Source organism: Callorhinus ursinus, unplaced genomic scaffold, assembly GCF_003265705.2.
Source record: "Callorhinus ursinus isolate GAN/ISIS: 27379988/994484 unplaced genomic scaffold, GSC_fseal_2.0 scaffold70, whole genome shotgun sequence".
In the NCBI taxonomy this organism is placed as follows: Eukaryota; Metazoa; Chordata; class Mammalia; order Carnivora; family Otariidae; genus Callorhinus; species Callorhinus ursinus.
In genome coordinates, this window is record NW_027397132.1 from 1172631 (window position 1) to 1192826 (window position 20196).

General features: G+C 51.2%; 2 protein-coding genes across 3 annotated transcripts in view; both read right to left on the reverse strand.

The window, feature by feature from the left end:
* Window positions 1-323: 323 nt before the first annotated feature.
* BHLHA15 (basic helix-loop-helix family member a15) lies at window positions 324-3233 on the reverse strand. The gene is made up of 2 exons (XM_025863618.2): window positions 3154-3233; window positions 324-2472 (listed from the first exon to the last, which is right to left on the reverse strand). Exon 2 carries the CDS (start codon window positions 2417-2419, stop codon window positions 1871-1873), a length of 549 nt encoding a protein of 182 aa, XP_025719403.1. The 5' UTR covers window positions 2420-2472; window positions 3154-3233; the 3' UTR covers window positions 324-1870.
* A 1272-nt stretch (window positions 3234-4505) lies between these two features.
* The window catches only part of LMTK2 (lemur tyrosine kinase 2), an 89838-nt gene continuing 74147 nt past the window's right edge, over window positions 4506-20196 (reverse strand). For both annotated transcript variants that reach the window (XM_025863589.2, XM_025863588.2), the window contains exons 10-14: window positions 18494-18643; window positions 14080-17062; window positions 9714-9846; window positions 9211-9453; window positions 4506-8264 (exon numbers count right to left, since the gene is read on the reverse strand). In XM_025863589.2, coding sequence (XP_025719374.2) covers window positions 8236-8264; window positions 9211-9453; window positions 9714-9846; window positions 14080-17062; window positions 18494-18643 — 3538 coding nt within the window. In that variant the 3' untranslated portion in view covers window positions 4506-8235. The remainder of the gene's footprint in view (window positions 8265-9210; window positions 9454-9713; window positions 9847-14079; window positions 17063-18493; window positions 18644-20196) is intronic.

Here is a 20196-nt window from a genome sequence, read left to right on the forward strand (position 1 = left end):
GCCCCCCATATTTAACACCCCAGAGCTCGACTGGGACCTTTAAGGGTCTTTTGTGATGAGGCCACAGGGGAAGAAGGACCAGACATCTGGGCCCAGGTCACCCTCTGGGAAGCAGAGTGGATGCAGGTGCCAGTTTGGGACAGAAGGAGCTCTGAAAGCTGTCATCCGCAAGGTGGTGACCCACAGACCCTCACACCACCCCTGGTCATCGGGCACGGTCTCCCGGACAGAGCCTCTGCTGGGCGCCCCCCCCACTCCCAGTGCCCTCAGCTCAGTCTGTCGGTTCCTTCAGCCAGTTCGGGGGTGCACTGAGCTCTGCAGGGCACCCACGGGGAGCATGGGCCCCATCAGTCCCGAGCTCCCAGCGGCCCCCGACCCCGGCTCCCATGGGCAGGATGTCCTGACCACGGACTTTCCCGAGTGGCCGCCTCCGAGGGGCAGGCCAGGAGCACCTGGGTCCCCACCTGACCATGCTGAAGGATGGCTGCGGCCAGACCAGGCCTCCCAGGGCCACCCTCCAGAGGGCCTGGCATGGGGCCCGCGGAGGGTCCAGCCAGTGCCTGACCTGGAAAGTGAGGACCGACGCGGCTAATGGCTGTTCGGCTCTCTGCCGTCCTTGATGCTGACGCCAAGCCTGGCAGTGGATTAAGCGGCTGGGGCTGGGACCACCGGGGTTGGGAGGGCGGGAGGCGGCCCTCCGCTGGGGCAGCCCTGCTCCCGCGCTGCTCGGGCTCCCACCCAGGAGGGGCTTGGCCCCCCGGCGCCTCGGGGACAGCTCTGGCCTCAGATGCCAGGCCACCCCTACCCTCACCACGGCCCCTGTCACTGGGGTTCCTGCCTGAGGCACAGGGATGAGGGAGGAGAGGTGCCAGGGGGCGTTGAGAGCGAAGTCGCCAAGCCTGTCGCCACAGAAGGAAGCTTGGCCCGAGGCAGCCAGGGGACCTGGCGAACTGCCCGGGCCTGCCCTGAAGGAGCAGCACCAGGTGGGGGAGGGCAGCTCCTGCCATCCCAGGCTCCTTCCCACGGAGGAGCCCTGCCGGGCCCCCGGCTCCAAGCAGGGCCCAAGAACACCCGGAAGGTCTGTCAGACCGTCCTCTGCCACTGACATGACCCCGGCAGTGACCAGTATGATGGGTGGGACGCAGAGGGAGGCAGCGACTCCCAGCCTCCCTCCCGGACCTGTCTCCGGCCCCGCAGCGCCAGGCCGCGCTCCCCTCCACAGTCAGGAGCCCCCACCCAGGCGGAGGTAGGAAAAGGTCCGAGCCGCTCTTCCCGCCAAGGTCTCTTTAGAATTAATTTGAGGTAATCGGATTAGTATTTCTAGGGGTTTGGGGGTTTCTATCTGACACATGCTGAATTACACGCATCAATCATGTCTGCTTAGCCACACTCCGTGGCCGTGGGCTCTGCTCGCTCTGTGCCTCAGTTTACCCCGAACGAGGAGGCTACACCGCAGGCTGGAGGAGGACCCTTCCGGGGCCTGGGCCTCCGCAGTTACTGGGGGAGACTTACCCAGGCTGACCTTTTCCTGGAATCTCGCCTTGCCTCAGGAGGGAGTTGGGAGTGAAGAGAATTTAGTTACAAAGGCCTGTCCAGTGGGGCCCTAGTCCATTAAAAAGCAGGTCCTGGGACCTCTGTGGAGCTTTGGGCCTCACGTGGCCCAGAGCCATGGCCTGGACCAGGCCACTCACTGGTCTTGGCCCCTAGAGGCCAGGACGTGCTCCGCAGAGGGCAGCTGAGCGTTCAGGGAAAACGGAGCCGCCGCCGGGGCCCACGTCCACGCGGGGTGTCACCACCAAGCTGGGGCTCTCGGCGCGGAGGCAGCAGGACCGGGAGGAGCGGGCCCGGCCGCCGGCCCCCAGGCCAGGCGCTAGGAGCCCTCTCGGAAGCTGTGGATCTGCGTGGAGTACCTCTGCAGGTGGCCCTCGGGCTGGGGCTCGGTGGCCCCCAGCGCGCCCCCGGCCACCTGCTGCTGCTGGTAGTGCTGGTAGAGCTTGGGGCCCGGCCCGTCCAGGCCTGGCAGGCGACCGCTGGACATAGTCAGGATGGTGGAGGTCAGCGACTTGATGTAGTTCTTGGCCAGCGTGAGCGTCTCGATCTTGGAGAGCTTCTTGTCAGCCCGCACGTGCGGGATGACCTCCCGCAGCGCCTGGAACGCGTTGTTCAGCTTGTGCATGCGCTGCCGCTCCCGCTCATTGCTCTCCAGCCGCCGCTGGACGCTGCTCTCCCGCCGGCCGCCGGGCCCCGAGGGCCCCGGCCGCCGGCGCCCGCCCTCCGCCCGCGCCGCCCTGCTCCGCAGGCCCTTGGCCAGCTCCAGCCCCGAGCCCTGCTGGGGCCTGTCCGGGGTCCGTTCCCCTGCGGTGGCCTCCGTGTCCTGCAGGGGCAGCCGGCGCCTGGGGGGCCGGTTCTTGGTCTTCATGGCTCCAGGCTAGTTGTCTCCGCGGGGGGTGGCTCTCAGGGAGGCCCTCGGAACTGAAATCCAGAACACAGGCCACCCTGTGGTCACACGGCAGGCTGGTGGATGCTTAGGACCCCCCGTGGACACTCAGGGCAGCTGTGCCCGGCAGCCCCCTCACTGCCCAGTGGCAGCTGACCACTTGGTGCACAGTGACCCCAGGCCCTTTCCCCCTCACACACGGAAGCCCTGAGCCGAACCCCCACCCCATTCCCGTTTGACCTCAAGGTGATCCCCTCCGACTTTTCTCTGGTGCCCCCTCTCAACTGGACATGGGCTGATCCGGGGACCTTTCCCTGGCCCCCCGCTCCTCCCTGCCCCCTGAGCCTCGGTGGCCTTCAACACTTTTCTCAGACCACCCAGGGACGTGGCGGGACGCTAGCTCAGCGCAGGGTCTGCCTGAGGTTGCCGTGCCTCCCATCTGCCCGGATGGACAGGCGCCCGCTCCAGCCACCTCCCGGACCCGCGGCCCGCTGGATGTCACACATGCAGGGAAGACACTGGGGCCAGAACCGCTGCGGACATGGGGCAGCTGTCCGCGGTCAGAGGTCGACAGTGGCCCGCGCCTGCCACAGCCCCCAGTCCCACCACGTGGGCGGCGCCCCCCCACGTTTCCGCCCCCTCACCCCGACCCCACCAGGACCCGCCGCTCGCTCCTCTCCCCTCGGCCCCACCGGGACCCCCCCACCACCACTTACCTGGAGATCCGCAGCTGCACGCGCCGGGGCTGCCCACGGGGGACAAGGACACGTCGCTTTAGCCGCCCCGGGCGGGGCCGCGGCCGCATGTAAATGAGCCCGCGGGGCGGGGCCGGGGCGGGGCCGGTGTGCGCGTGTCCCTGCCCGGCGGCGGGGGGCGGGGGCGCACCTGCGGGCAGGGAGGCGGGGCGGGGCCCCCCCCCCCCCCGCCCCCCCCCCCCACCCCGACTCCCGGCGGCCGGAGCCTGCCCGCCGCGCGGAGCCCGGATCTGGAACCCATTCGGCGGAGTGGGAGACTGAGGCGTCAGCGAGCCCGCGGGCGCGGAGGGAAGCCCTGGGACCGCGCCTGGCCGCCGCACCTGGCCTTGAGGTGAAGGGTCGGAACGCGAGCCGAAGCCCGAAGAAGAGTTGGCGGAAAAGCCATTTTGCAGTAACACTAGTTATTCAAAGGGGCAGCAGCCCCCGGGGGCTTCGCGAGGTCCCCCACCCCCCAGCACTCCGCCCGGCGCAGGTCCAGGGGCGAGTGGGCGGAGCCCTGCCCCGCCGCTGCGTGCGGGTCACGGGGACCTACGTGGTCCGAGGTCTCCCGAGGTCTCCAGCGGGGCGAGAGGTGCTCAGCTTGGGCTCAAACCCGGCTTCCATCCACCTGCTTTGCTTAATCGCCGGCCTGCCTGCCTCCGTTTCCTTACCCTTCACAGCAGCCTGAAAAGGTGTTAAAAGCAGCCTCCGGCTTAGGGGTTCTTCCAGGCTGATGGGGCGCACCTGCAGTGCCGTGAGGTCCCGCGTGGGCCTGGCCTCCCGCGCCTTGTGACCAGCAGGATCAGGGTCAGCGCTGATCTCGCACTTCTCCGAGGGCCTCACAGGGGTGCTCCTAGTCTCCATCTAGCCCCTGAGGGTCTCGGGGGAGTTGGTGGGACCGAAGTCGGGGCCAGTCCTGCTTGGTAGGAGGCTGTTACTGCGCTCCTGGCGGCTGGGACAGGGGAGCGAGGGCCACTGAGGGAGGCTTGGTGCTGAGCGGATTAGCCTCTTGGCGTATAGCTCAGTAGAGGCTGTATCTCAGGAATTAAAATGCTTCCGAAACTCATCAATAAAGGCTTCCGATTACAGATACACTTTGAGGCAGCACAAGCATGACATTTGCAAGTTCAGTTTTTCAGTGATTATACAGACTTTCGTGTTCTCAGGAGCATGGGGGATGTAGGTCATGGAAAAGGGCACGCTTTCTCTAGACTGGGGCAGTGAGTGACCCAGGGCCACTGGCTGCTAGTGCCCACTGCAGGGCATTGCCAGGTCACCAGCCCTGGGCCTCGCATAGCAGGGGGAAAAAACAGGAAAGAAACGCAGCAACAGAGTTTATAAATATATAACTATATTTATTTTGAATATTAAATAGTTTTTAAATTACAAGCAATTTATTGAATCACACTATGCATCAATATACAGTAAAAATCTTACAATTTAAAAATGTACACAATTTAAACTGAAAGTTCATTAGCTGTGATATTGCCGTGAACCTCTCACAACTGTGTTAAAGCACAACAGGGAAGCTGCGTGGGTGTGACTGCCCCCATGGGTCCTCACTTGCAGACCAGATTCAACAGTGGATGCACACACCGGCCCATTGGTAAGGTCTGCCTGCGCTTGTGTGAGCCTGAACAACCTAGTTCAAGCCCTTTGGGTAACAGGTTGTTGGTAGTTCAGTACTGTCTACGCATCTTTCAGAATTTACCTGTGTACTAAAGAGGAGTTTGTTAATAGCCAAAACTGGAGCCAGCCCCGCTACTATCAGGAATATTGTTTATGGGATTGAAATCTGAAGTAATTGAGTTACCCATTCTTATTTTAAGGCTACTTCTCGTAAGGCTATTATTCTGAAGCCCCTATCACCGAAGCCCAACATTCGGAGCCTAACACTGGGCTCACTTCCCGAACTGTCAGATGGTGGGCTGAGTAGGGTAAAACCAGGCGCTGCCTCCCTCACGCCCCGGGCCCCCAGGACAGACATGCAGTAAGTCGCTAACCCTACAAGTACCCTATGGAAAATATGAATACGAGGGAGTGGTTCCGAAAGGCGTTTTACGGCAGCAAAACATACAAAGACTTTTCTAAGATAAAACCCATTTCTATAGAAACAATCACCTGTACATTTAAAAATAGAACGAATGCTCTGTTTTCAATTCAGCTTCACAGAGCTTCTTCACCCTTAAGATGAATGGCTTCTTACCCAGACGCACAGTCCAAGTTCCAGAAGGATTTGGGGAGCACTTTTTTATTTTTTTACATTTCTTTTTCTGACTTATGGACAGGATCGTTTGATAACACAAATTAACATCTAGCTAGGAAGGAAATGAAGGTTCTTTTTATTATAGGATTTAAAATACGTAAACTCCACCAGAGTAGCACAAATTAAAACCTGATAGATTCCAAAGAAGGCCAGGAAAATACCACTGTGAACCAGGTATTATTAACCTCACCCATATTATCTGGAGAATTCCACTGATTTATTTCATTGCATAACTTATTAGAACAAGTTCGGTCTGAAAACCCACTATTGGTAACCAACGTAGTTAAAAAAAAAAAAAAAAAACACCAAAAAACAAAAAGAAAACCTGACTTGAACAACAAAGCACATGCTGACACTTCAAAGATGGGCCAAAAATTCTAATCTACATAATTGGTTTCCCGTGTATTGCTTGAGATTTCAAAAGAACATGTTGACTCACATGTTTATTATAAATATAAAATCTTCCCCACCATGCAACACCACAGTAAGATTTACTACTCCAACCCACCCCCCCAACTCAATGTATAAAATGCTTTCTTTTGGCAATTAATCATGACAGCAAGATAGACCTAAAATAAATTAAAATGGGAATTAGGTTGTTAAAATCTCCTTAATCATAGTGAAAAAGGTACAGCCCCCACATATCAATAAATTTATCCCGGGCTGATTATACAAGAAGACTATATATTCTATGGATCTGCTTGACTTTAGTCATTAAATCTGAACTCGTTATAGTTTGAAAAAACTTGTATTAATTATCACCTCTCATATATCTCTCAACAAAGACTGATAGTTAGATGTAAAAATTCAGGAAACTCAGGAAGTCCTCATAGCAAGAAATTCAGAGTTATGACAGTTTTGGCAAAATCACCTTCTAATGCCCTATTAACTTTTCCTTGTTCAGCTCCCTGCTCACACCAAGTGGAGAGTAAAGGGGGCTCTTTCTCCATTCTGAGTTCTTGCTCGGGAAAGTTATTGCTAGTATAAAACGTTAGTGGAGCGAACTAGAATTGATAATAAAGGTCATAATTTACTTTGTAAACTCTAGCCAGTATACACAACTGCATCTTGCGCTAGGACCAGGGTTGCTGGGATTTCTATCACGCAGCCCCAGTGGACCTGTGTTACGCTGGAGTCGGGGAAGCAAATCAGCACCGGAAAACATTTGGGGTGAAGGGCCAGGGTGGTGACCACAGACCCGACACCCGACCCCGGTATACACGGCTTCACAGCGGACATGCCAAGCCTCCTTCAACACATGCTGCTCTAGTCCCTGGAAACTTCCTGATGTCAAAGCAGAACTCACAGAGTGCAGAATGAGGTCAGCTTTTTATCATGAACACCCAATTCCTGGCAACATTAGGAGGTGGCGCTGGACACACTCGGTCCTTTTCAAGGCAAGGGGAAAACGTGGTGCTTAATGCAGAAGGGAAGGGTCAGTGCAGATGAGTCCCAGGGCCGCATCCGGGTGGGAGGTCCCAACCAGGAGGACATGCTGGCTGCGCAGGCTCGCCATGGTCTCTCGTCCCTGCTCCCAGCTGCGGGATGTAGTGTATCTCCTCGGTTACAGAGCCCGGCCGCCGCTGGCCGTGACACGGGGTGGTTCTTCCAGGAAAACTCCAGGAAAAACTCTGGACGTTATTTGAAAGCTCAACACCCAGTATGTACAAACAGAATGAACTCAGACTGTCCTCAGCAACCAGAGCCCTGCGCGGGCAGCTTCCTCCTTAAGAGTTTGGCAGCGGCTGAAGGAAGGAGCTACAGGGACACCGAAGCCCCAGCAGCCTGTGCTTCCAAACACTAAGCAGAGGAGCCGGCGTGAGGGGAGGTGGTTCAGGGGCCACAGCAGAGCACGGCTCCCAGGGAGAGGGGCAGGACAGACACCTGGACGTTCTGACCCGAAGCGGACTTCTGGGGTGAACCACCTGTCAAGTTTAACCGAAGGGTCTAAAAAAATGGGGGAGTGGGGTGAGAGAATCACACAGAGGGGCTGCAAGACCCTTCAGCTCCTCAGAGAAGCGTCACTTGCTACAAGGAACCTGCGTTATAGAAAGAGACAAACGTATGTTTCATTCGGTCAACAGAACAAAGCAGTCTTTTTGGACTCATCAAAAGTATTTCCTATAAGAACAAAAAACACTAACATTAGGAATCATGTATCATTTACGAAAAAGTACCATATGTACAATTCCAACAATTCTAGACAGCAGAACACTCAAAAATTTAAACTTTACAAGTACCATGCAGAGCAAACAAACTATAAAACAGAGAAAGAAATCAAACTAGTGGATAGCACCAGCTTGACCTGCCTTATTTTCCTTGAATAATTTACGATTCTGTACAATATCAGGTACTCCTAGAACATTTATCCACAGTGCAATTACAGAAAGCAATTAGTGATTTCTTTAAAAATAATAAATATGGCTCACTGGTGCCCATTCCCATCGTGCTCCCCTGGGCCCTCACGCACAGAAGGGATGCACAGGTGTGGAGGCGGAGAACACCCCGCATGGAAAACAACCCCAAGCCTACAGTTCCCCACACACCAGAGCAGGGTCGACGCTCCCCAAGGATGACCAGGGCGCGAGCACCTCCGGCGGGTGAGAGCGGCCCAGGGCCTCCCCCGCCGGGCTGCCCGCCGTGGGCACGGAGCCAGCGCAGCTCCGTCCCGGCCGCCTGAGTCTCTCTCCTGGGCCGGGCCCGCTGCAGCCGACGTGGAGGGATGTCACCGCTGGGCTCGGTGCAGGAATGCCGCCCTGGGGGAGCAGCCCGGGACCCGGGAGCACATCTGTGTCCACCTAATCCTTTTCTCCGTCTTCACTGCTTCCTATTTCAGGGAGAACAAGCAAAGCCGGGTTTGTGAAGTGATCGGCACAGATAAAAATAGTGTGGACAGCATGTGACCTGCGCTACGGAAAGAGGAACTGAAGCTGGGAGTGGGGCTGCCCGCCACCTGCTCGAGCCATGGAGCTTCCTGTCACAGCGGCACCTGCCAGACTCCGGCGCACTCTCGCGCACACATCTGCTCAGCTCGCACGCTACTCAGTGTCCGTGCTCAGGGCCCAGGAGAAAGTCAGCCCTGATCTCTGACAGATCCCTAGGTAATGGGCATTATCTAATCGGCACAATTAAACAGAGCACGAGCACAAATGAAAGCTCTTTATGTTTCAGAGTTAGTATCTGAACTGCAACCTTCAAATCAAAATATGTACCTATTAGCATTTATCTTCCAATCGGGTTATGGGGAAAAAAGGATCCATATGTTCAGATAATACCACTTCAAATGCGCCCTGCCCGTGACTTCCCACCCAGGCCTCTGCTATCACACAAGACCAAGACTTAATGGCAAAATCAATATTCCCTGGGAAGAGCCAGAGCCCATTTGGGCTCCATCCCAAAATCTCGGGCCAAGTGTTTTTGAGAACGGCTTCTCTCTGGGGGAAAGAAGCAGAAAGGGGCGGGGGGGTGGAGGGGGTTGTGGCAAAAAGGGAGAAAGGAGAAAAGAAGGTGGCAGACGCACTGGAGCCAGGCCGCCACCGGGCTGCCTCGCCCAACAGGGGCTGCAAGGGGGCAGCTCGAGTAGCACTCGGTGTGTGGAGTGACAGAGGCCTACACGTGGGGGACTTGGCTCCGAGAGCGTGCGCTCAGGACTGTGAGGGCCTCATAAAAGATTTTCTTACAATCGATGCTGCAAACACTAGGAAGGCACCAAATTAATAAGCACACAAGTCCAGCAGGGATGGTCTCCCAGGCTGGCCCCCACCTCCTCTCACCTCCTTGTTCGATGTCCGAGTCAGTAAGGTGTGTGAGAGAAAAGCTGGCGATGTTGGCAGGAGAGATGGAGAATCTGGAATACGGCGGTGTGTGAGGCCAGCTCGGTTCCGCACTCCGGGGCGGCGGAGGTGGCGAGAAGTACTTGGACGTCTGAAGAGAAGGCTTAGAACTAAGAAGGTTACTTGTTGTCTTCGACATAAAAGGATCGGGGGAGAAGTCGTCATCCCATTCAAAGCCTCCACCTAAAAAGAAAAAATAAAAACAGTTCTCCTTTTACAACAGAACAGAGAATCGCGGGGGGGGGGGGGGGGGGGGGAGGCAAACAGGTGGGCCCTGCAGATCAACCAGAACCAACTCGGGCCTGACAGATGGCAGAGCTGCTCCCGGGTGTCTTAAGAGTGTCATTTAAAACAATCTGTGATGTTATCCTCCAAAAAGTTCACCTTATTCACAAAGCACTATTTTTTAGTTTCTTTTTAAACCCATCAGTGAAGTGAGGTACCTTCTTCATCAGTTGAGCTTTCCGAATTTATGCACCTGCTCAGGTAGGGAGAGCCTGAAGAAGGTGCCGGGCTGTTCAACTCAGGGCCACGTGCATCTCCTCCACAGTGCCCCAGCTCTTTGGTTGGGGTCTCCTGAAAAGCCAAAGAGAAATTCCCATCAGCGAAGGCCTGCTCTCCAGAGCGCCCCACCCCCTCCCCCGCTCCAGCGTACACGTGGCGGGCCAGCACTGTGTCTGACCGGGAGGGTGGGCTCCGGGCTTGGGGAAGCTGCAATAGGAACACACAGCCCCGTCTCTCCCACCGAAGCAGTTCTGACGCCGCACAGAATGCATGCAGCAGCTGCCGGAGACCTCCGAAAGGTAAACATAGCAGGCCGGTTGGGAAAGAACGCCAGAACTCAAAGTACACCAACGAGCCGTGCATCTGCTGTCCTCCCGCTGCCCCTGCCTCAACGGCTCCGGGCCTGGACCCAGCACAGCTCGAGATCCAAAGTGGCCACGGGGGTGGACAGAGAGAGCTCCGGAAGCCCTTTGGTTCTGGTTCTGAAGCAGGCAGGAGGTCTTCTGACCCTCGGAGGCTGGGTGGGGGGATTCTACATTTTCCCCCTCCATTCTCTTGCTCCCTAGCCCCGAGCAATCCTGGGGTGACAGGCACCTATATCCTGAGGGAGGTGACCTCCCTCTCCGCCTGGAGGAAATGCCACCCCAGAGAGTGAGAAGCCCAATGCTTGTCTTCCTCTGTCGAGCGGCATGAAGTGAGCAACACAGGGTGCTAACGAAAGCCCCAGCTCTTGGGGGGGGGGGGGGGCAAGACAACCGGAAGTACCAGAGACAGCATGGAGAGGGAGAAGCTCAGGAAAGCGCCCCCATCAAGTTTATGAGCTCCCGCCTTACCTCCGAGCTGCGCGTGCTGGAGCTGACTCTCAAAAGCACACCAAAGCTCTAAGAACTGAACTGCAGGGCGGACCATGGCCAAGATCCATCCTGGCCAGTGGGGGGCACATGCAGAGGGCAGATTCAAATGGTACAGCAAAAGCTTTGAAAGGGGAACCCCAATCCACAGAAGGACGGTTAGAACTTGTGACCTGAATCCCAATGGGTCAATGCCTGCTAGAACAAAAATGTCAGCAGTCTCCTTAGAATCTAAACAAGACACAGAGTCACGTAACACACTAAGGATACAATCTAAAATCAGTCCGGATACAAAGAATCAGGAAACTCTCAATGCACAGGGAAGAAGACAATCTACAGATACCATGCCAAGGTGACACAGATGCTGAGATTCTCTGAAAGGCTATCATGAAAACGTTCCTACAAGCAAGAGCAAACGTTCTTGAAATGAACGTAAATAGACAAAAGTTTCGGCAAAAGAACAGATAAAAATAATAATAAAATGCCAATTTCAAAATAGAAAAACACAGCAGCTGAAACCTAAAAACCCCGTGGATGGACTTAGTATCAGAATGGAGATGACCAAGAGTGAGTGAGTTTGAAGGAGATCAACAGAAATGACCCAATCTGAACAACAATGAAAACTGAAGAAAGAGCCAATGGGCCACACACCATAGTCTGACACTGGCATGTCAGCCGGAGGGGACCTGGAGCGTGATGAAAGAAAGCATTCAGGCAAATAATGGCTGAAAGGTTCTTGAATTTGGTGAAAGACATAAGACTACAGATTCAAGATGCTCAGCAAATTTGAAACGGTAAATTCAAAGAAATCCATGCCAATAATCAAACTGCTAAGAAGAAAAAGAAATTTTGCAAAGAAAGAAATCCTGGGGCGCCTGGGTGGCTCAGTTGGTTAAGCGACTGCCTTCGGCTCAGGTCATGATCCTGGAGTCCTGGGATCGGGTCCCGCATCGGGCTCCCTGCTCGGCAGGGAGTCTGCTTCTCCCTCTGACCCTCTCCCCTCTCATGCTGTCTCTCTATCTCATTCTCTCTCTCAAATAAATAAAATCTTTAAAAAAAAAAAAAAAAAAAAAAAAGAAAGAAATCCTGGCAGCAATCAGACATAATACTGAGAGAACGGTCAACTCAGAATTCTATATTCAGAGAAAATATCCTTAAGGAATGAGGGAAACGAAGATTATCTGTCAGTAGGTTTGATTTAAAAAAAAAAAAAAAAAGGAAAAAAAGGCCAAACAAACTTCTTCAAACAGAAGGGAAAGAATCCTAGAACATCAAAAATGTAAAGAGAGAAATGGTAGGGACTGTCTTGGTATACAGAACCCGATTAGTCTCCCCTTGAGTTTTTCTTTTCTTTTCTTATGTTATGTTAATCACCATACATTACATCATTAGTTTTTGATCCCCTTGAGCTTCTTAAAACATGTTTGATCGCTGGGAGTAAAATGCGGAGCACTGTCTGATGGGGCTTCAGTGTCCGTGCCTGGAATATACCAGACAACGGTAATAAAGTTTCTGCATTCCACATGAAATGGTAAAGTGCTGACTCTAAATAGATTGTAAAGAGTCAAGTACGTGTATTGTAATCCCCAAAACCACTACAGAAAAACTATACTGAGAGAAGATACACAGCAAAAAATGCGATAGATAAATTCAAAGGTAATACTAAAAAATGCTTAAATTACCACAAAGACGACAGGAAGGAAGGAGGAAGCAAGAACCAGAGGAGCAAACAGAAACAGTGAATAAAATAGTACACCAAAATGCAAACAAGACCAATTTTATTAAATGTAAGTGGCCTAAAACCATCAATTAAAAGAGAATTTTTCAGAATAAAGAAACTCTTTGCTATTCACAAGAAACTAATGTCAACCATAATGGTACGGTAACACTGAAAGTACAAGGACGAAGAAAGACACATCATGCAAATACCAATCAAGAGAAAACCACGAGTGGCTACATGAGTATCCGACAAAGTAATACAGAAGGACGTTATATAACAATAAAACAGGTCAGTTCGACCTTTTCAAGATCTAGTGATCTTAAATGTCCATGCAGCTAACAACAGAGCCACAAAACAGAAGCAGCACAAATGAACGGAAATGAAGAGAGAGTCAAATCCACAATCGCAGCTGGAGACTTCAAAACCCCTCCCTCCTCCCCCGCCCTCTCTCTCTTCCCCCCTCCCCCCACCACAGATGGACTCCTGGCACACAGGAAAATCAGCAGCAGTGTAGAAGAACTGAACACTATCAACCATCTAGACCTGACAGGCTCTTTCTTTCTTTTTAAAGATTTTTCAAAATTTACTTAAATGGGGGGGGCAGGGGGAAGAGAGTGCACACACACGTGCATGAGCAGGGGGAGGGGCAGAGGGAGAAGCAGGCTCCCCGTGGAGCTCCATCCTGGGACCCTGGGATCATGACCTGAGCCGAAGGCAGATGCTTAACCGACTGAGCCACCCAGGCGCCCCTAGGCACATTCTTTCAAGTACACACGGAACATTCACCAAGACAGACCACGGCCAGGCTCTAAAACAAACCTCTGTAAGTTCAGAGGAACTGAAACAATACCAAACCTGCTCTCTGACCTTAACGGAATTAGCCTAGAAATCAATTAACAGGGGTGCCTGGGTGGCTCAGTCGTTAAGCGTCTGCCTTCGGCTCAGGTCATGATCCCAGGGTCCTGGGATCGAGCCCCCGCATCGGGCTTCCTGCTCTGTGGGAAGCCTGCTTCTCCCTTTCCCACTCCCCCTGCTTGTGTCCCTGCTCTAAAAAAGAAATCAATTAACAGATGCAAGAAAATCTTCAGCCCTTCATTTGTAGAGAGGCTGAAGTCTGAGCTCACAGAGCAGTGCTCAGCAGGCACAGGAGGGCGGGAGGGTCTCAGACTCCACCGCTGCCTGGTCCCAATCCGCAGGGACCACCTGTGGCCGGCACCTCTGGGGCTACCTGTGAACCATGGACTGTTCCAGCCTGCACCTGCGTGCTGGCTATTGCTGCCAACTGCTGATTATGGAAATTTGGTCTGTAAAGAGTAGCTGATTTCAGTAGGACTCTGTCAGCAAATCCAGAAGGGGCATCCAGGTCTCCTTCCCTTCATTTAATAGTTCCCTGTTGAAACTACATTTCTGCATATTCTTGAAACTGTAACCAACCCAAATTCCTATTTATTTGAGAGAGAGCGAGAGAGAGCATGCACACACACGAGCAGAGAGGAGAGGGAGAAGCAGGTTCCCTGTGCGCAGGGAGCTCAATGTGGGGCTTGATCTCGGGACCCTGAGATCACAACCTGAGCCAAAGGCAGACGCTTAACCCAGGCCCCCCAAATTCCTATTTTTGAGGAATCATAAAACAGATTGGCAGCCTCAAAACAGCAATCAGGAAAACAAAGCACACTCGATTTCCTAACACACCTTGGAATTCTCTAATATGACAGTTTGGAGGTTAACAGGTACCTGGTCAAACAGATAGACTGTGACATCGTCAAAAAATGTCACTGCCTTCTTTTCTTTTTTCCAGTCATCGGGGAGCTGATCAATGGCAACGGCGGCTGAGGGTTTCAACAGGCTCCGTAAGTGCTTTCCATCCTCGTTACTGAGGATCACAGGCACGGGATGCTCGGTCTCATCCTCCGACTCAGAGCTGAGGCTGTGCAGGTTGAACGCCCGCAGGTCCTCGTCGGAGTCGTCACTGTTTTCGTCTTCCTCGTCTGCCTCAATGCCGTCCTCAGAGAGGTCAAGCATGCCCGACACACCAAGTTTCCCCAGGTATTTCCCTTCGATATCTGGCTCTTTCAACTTGTGGCCCTCGGCGTGGCCGCACAGGGTCTTCTCCACCGTCAGGTCTGACGCGCTGCTGGAACAGAGGGTGGCATTTGCAAAGGCGAGGAGCTCGTTGGTGTTGGTGCCAGTGGAGGCGAGCGTGCAGGGGCGCTCCTCTTGTGCCTCAAAGTCATCACAGCTGCTTAGCTCGGAATTCAACAAACTCAAGGGACTGCCAGCCTCGTCTTGAGGAGGAGGTGTCTGCTTGGAAACATCAGCTGGTGCCGGTTCCAACGTTTCTCTCAACTCCAGGTGACTGGAATCTTGCGACACAGGTAGACAACTTTGGTCTGGCTGGCCATGTTTGGTTTCCCGGCAACCGTCCCTGGTGCCAGGACTTTGCTCTGGAATGACTGGCTCCGGCAGGGGCTGATCCGTTACCAATTCCAAGGCTGAAGCTGAGGGTCCTGGGACCCCCTCGGACTTCTTATCCGGCTCAGAGTCATTATCTGAGAAGTAAGCAGAGTCTCGGTATGAGCTCTGAGGGCCAGGTGCAAATGTCTGCGAGGTCACTTCTGTACCTCTGTGGCCATCGGCTGCGTCTGAGATGACAATGACCGGGTTGGGAGGCAAACTGCTATGACCGCTGTCACCTGCTGTGGACGTCTCTGCGGCTGCGGCGCCGTCAGAAGCAGGGTGCAGAGTCCATTCAGGGGACTCCAAGTTTTCAGTCTCGTAGCCACTGTCTGCAGGCTTATCAGGGTGCAGGAGTTTCTGAGGCGTGTGAGAGCCTAACGAACCCAATAAAACTTCATGGACATCCACTGAATCCAGAGAGTCTGGGGTCTCCACAGACTGTTCTGAAGTCGGAATGGGTGTTGACAAGCTGTCTTCTAAAAGGCTGTCTTGACTGGTTGAGTCCGAGGAGAGGACGGACACCAAGCCCCCCTCTTTTGTAGCATCTTTACAATGCAGCTGACTCAAAGTCTCCACAGCTTCCACGTTTTTCTCCAGCAGACTATTGCTGTGATGGTCTTCTGAAAGGGGCTGGTTTTGTAAGTTCTGTCTCAATTCTGGAAGATTATTTCCTATACTCACCTTATTGGCAAAAAGGTCATCAACAAGAACCGAGTCACTTTTGGTCAGTCTCAAGGTCTCTGGACTTTGGTGGGTCAAGTCATGGGACCTGTCGCCAATGCTGTGTGCTTTGGCATCAGTTGAGGGGATTACAACTGTGACGGCCACAGAGTCTGGACTGATTTCTTGGCAGAGACAGTCTTCATGGACACTGACATCTGAACATGTGGGTTCTCCCTGCTTCAGGAACGTATCTGGAGGTACATGATGAGGTGTTCTTTCTGTTTCGAGAGAGGTAGGAGGTACCTGCACTTCCGGGGAAGACTGTGATGAGGTATTCAAAGTGTTGTCCTTGAACACGACACCTGTGTCTTTACCTTTTGCGCTTACGTTTTCCTGCAACAAAGAAAAGCCTGGTTTATTTTCAGCAAAGTTAACCTCAGGATCTAAAGAATTTCTACGTGGAGTTTCTAACATTGTTTCAGTGAAACCAGCGTTTTTAAGTTCTGTTTGAAGATCATTTACATGTTCTTTGCTAGACAATGAGTCTTTTAGTAAGTTTTTCTCTTGAAGAAATAAAAAGTTTTCTGACAATTCTTGAACAGTCAGTGGATCAAAATTATCCTGGTGCAAAAGGTTTTCTGATAAGCAAAGAGGCTCACAGTCAAAAAGCTTACGGGGCTTTTCTTTCTCAAAGTGGCATGTTGTTACGGACTCTCTGGAGGCATCCAGACTTGAACTTAAAGTGGTCGGCTTCAAGTCCGTTTGAACTCCGTTTAGTTCCATTAAGTCAAATATTTTTTGGTGACCGGGCAGACCATCTGATTTGTCCAGATCATTAAATATACTGTTGAAGGGGCTCTCAGGGCCCCTGGGAACATGGACGTCCTCGGGGATGCTGGAATCTTTGGGGTCTGTACTGCTTTGGAAGAAATCCTCATCTGTACTGGACTCCTCAAATTCAAGATTCTTGAGTGTCAGAAACTGGGACGTCTCATCACTTATCTTCTCTGGGTTATCCATCTCGGTTGTGAGCAGTGCGGGCGGGTAATCGAGCTCCAAGTTGCTACCGCTTTTTTCTTCCAACTGGATGTAATAGTCGCTTCCAACAGAAAGGTTGTGGGCATCAAAAACAGGAACCACTCCAGGGGCCCCACGGGGGACATCCTGGCCACTGTCGTCTTGTTTCCCTGGCCCGGGATCTGAAAGTGAACTCTCAAAAACTTCAACTGGAAAAAAGATGCTTGTGTAGGACAAGGCTTCGTCTGGGGCGCCCCGACTGTGCTCATCAAAGTGGTCATGCTTAGCCGCCTCCCAGACATACTCAAAGCTCAGGCCCTGGCTGGTCTCAGTCACGGTGAGGACCTCCTCCATCTCGCGACCAAGCCGATCCCTGGCAAAATGGTCGAGAATTGGGAAGGCAGCATTACTTGAAGTGTCTCTGCTATTTGTATTTGGTTTAAGAGCATTCCACTGTTGTTCAAAGTCAACTTCTGAGTCCCTTTGGCTTTGCATCCGCAGGTAGGTGAGCAATCTATGCACATCCTCGGCTGCTGGTCTCTTGTCTGGTGACAGCCAGCAAAATTGCAAAACTTCATACCTGAATGACAATTGAGAGGTAATTAATAGATTGGTGGTAAATTGCTTTATTCATTTTTTTTAAAGATTTTTCATTTATTTATTTGACAGAGAGAGTGACAGAGTAGCAGAGGGAGAGAGAGAAGCAGACTCCCAACTGAGCAAGGAGCCTGATGTGGGGCTCAAACCCAGGACCCCGGGATCATGACCCGAGCCGAAGGCAGACACTCAACGACTGAGCCACCCAGGCGCCCCAATGGTAAACTGCTTTAAAATAAGAAAGGACTTCACAAGGACTCCTAAGCCAACCCAACACCTCAAAAGTTTCTATGCTATGATCACTGCTGACCACATGAAGCAGCTCAGTTCATGGTGAAAGAGGAAATAAAGAAATATAAAAATATAAAATCCTAGTTTTTTGTGTTCCCAGGACACTTCACGGTATTGGTGTCTGTCATTTGTTTTTCTAGTGTGTATCCAGTGACTTAGCCCCAGAATTTAGAAAGAGTTTCAACATCATCTCCTCTTTAAAACATTATCACAGGTATCCTGTGTAGTAAAGACTGCACTTGTCTTGCATTTTTAGATTTACTCACTTTATTTTGCAAGAATTCTCAGAGACAAATTCTGTTGTAACTAATATCTAACTATTCCCCCCAATAAAAAGTAACACTACGATCTTATGTAGCACATGGTTTCCTTAGATCAGAAACGTAGCGGAAAGTGGAGGGAAACAGTAGAAAATGAAATCCAAAGAAGGCAGCAACCAGGAGCTGGGTCTTCCAAGGGTTGACTGAATACAGCCATCATCTTAAGCTGGTGCCAAGAGCAGAAGGAAAGACAAAGATGACTTCAAATTATTAAATGTATAGAGTCCAGATCCAGTTATTCTGAGTGAAACGGTTCCCGCAGCGTGGGGAGCTGAGCGATGCCTAAGTACAGGGGCTCACCTTGCTTCAGAGGCAGTGTGCGCTGGGCACATAGTGGTGTAGACAGAGGCTTAGAAAGAGGTAAACCTTATCCTAATTGGCACTGGAGTAAGAACTGGTCCAAAGACTCATATGAAGTAAATCTGTTTTGCAAATGTCAACATACATTATGCAAATTAGCTCCCACTGCCTATTTAAATATTATCGTTTCTATGCTCTTTTCGCACATATTAGGTATCACTTACAAAAATAGCCTCATTTTAAAACAATTCCACAACAGGAAACTCCCTTAATATTGACTTTTCTAAATTAGTTCAGACTTCACATTTTTTCTTATTGCATGTAATTCATAAACCCCTACTTGTTCTACACACTTAAAAAAAAACATTAAATTTTAAAAATAGATCGAAAATCAGTTGTGAATAATACAGTTTGCTTTTCATAACATTTATTGTTTAAAAAGAGGGAATATACAACTAACACCCAAAGAAAGAGACAACAAAACGCAAAATGGAGTTACCCACCATCTATCAGAATAAGGCTGCTCCAGCTGAGGCTTAGGGAGCTTTGTGTCTCTCTCTCGAATCACCTGATTGAGAACATCTAAGTTGGAAAGGCTGGAATAAGGCTGAGCAGCATTATCAAAAAGCTCCCAAAGTGTCACACCCAGGGACCTGTGGAAAAAAGAAAACAGTTATTTCCTCTTCCCTTTACAGATGTCAAATTTTTCAGCACCAATATCTTCATTTGTACACTCATTAGTGACTTTACGAACAAGGTGTGTACTGAAAAGGTTATTAAAGATAACTCTTCAAAGACTTTTAAAAAGAGGCATTTTCGATAAGATGAGGACAAGTATGCCTCCTCATATTTACATATTTACCACAGAATACTCTAGAAGTTTTGGCCAATGCAAAAAAAAAAAAAAATCAAACAGATAACAGGCACAATTACAGAGAGCAGCTAATGTGACTGTCAACTTTAAAATTCAAGAAATTATTTGAAAGATCGTGGGGCGCCTGGGTGGCTCAGTCGTCAGGCGTCTGCCTTTGGCTCAGGTCATGATCCCAGGGTCCTGGGATCAAGCCCCACATCGGGCTCCCTGCTCCGCAGGAAGCCTGCTTCTCCCTCTCCCACTCCCCCTGCTTGTGTTCCCTCTCTCGCTGTGTCTCTCTCTGTCAAATAAATAAATAAAATCTTTAAAAAAGAAAAAAAGAACATTAGAATTATTTCAGAGTTTAGCAAAATGGTGAGATACAAGATAAAATCCTGAGGTGGACAAAAAAAAAAAAAAATCCCATTCACAATAGCAGTAAACACCAGAAAATATATCAGAGAAACCTTTATATAAACAAATAATTTCTTCTTTGGTGGATCCACACATTTCCTTAACAGTGTGGGTTTGGTTGCTATTAGGAAGGGACTTCTTGCCATCATTCTTCCACCTGTTTGTGTGTCTGCCACCTGCCCGAGCCTCTCGATGCCTCCAGGTTCTCGGCTGTTACCACAGGCAGGAGGGACTGCCCCTTCTTGGTACCCATCCCGTTCTCTCACGCCAAGTGCTCTGTCGCCATGGAAACGGCCTCTGCAGCTCAGATGTACACTTAACTCTCCATCTCCTTTGTGCAGTCTCTGGGTTTCTATCCCAGCACGAGCCTTTGGTCGTGTGGCAGCATCTCCTATCACTGCAATGGCCCCTAAATCCGGCTGACCACCTGTGTCATCTAGAATAGAGAGGTATTTAGGACCCACCCCCAAAAACTCTCAGTTGGTAGATGCAGGTATGGCCTAGGAAACTGTAGTTAAAAAGTTCACTAGTGATTCTGACATCCAGCCAGGTTTGGGTATTGATGGTTTACGTGACTTGGATCAATACCTCCAGAATGCTTGTTTGAATAATAAACTGCACTGAATGAGTAAGTCTATTATTTGACACTGTACAGTACAATCTAACTTATGAGTTAATTTCTCTATGCTAACTTCACAAGTCAGTGAAAAAAATCAGCATATTCAGTATCTAAGTTGAGAAATCACTTCTATCAGAGAAAATAAATGGACCCAAATTTCACAACTCAATTCACGAAATAAAACATTTCTTCTCCCTGGCACAGACTTGCCAGAGGCAGAGGGTCGTTCTGGATACAAAAAAGTTTAAGACACTATTGATGACATTAGGGAGTTTATAATCTAACTGAGGAAAATAAGAAATTCACATGAAACACTAAAG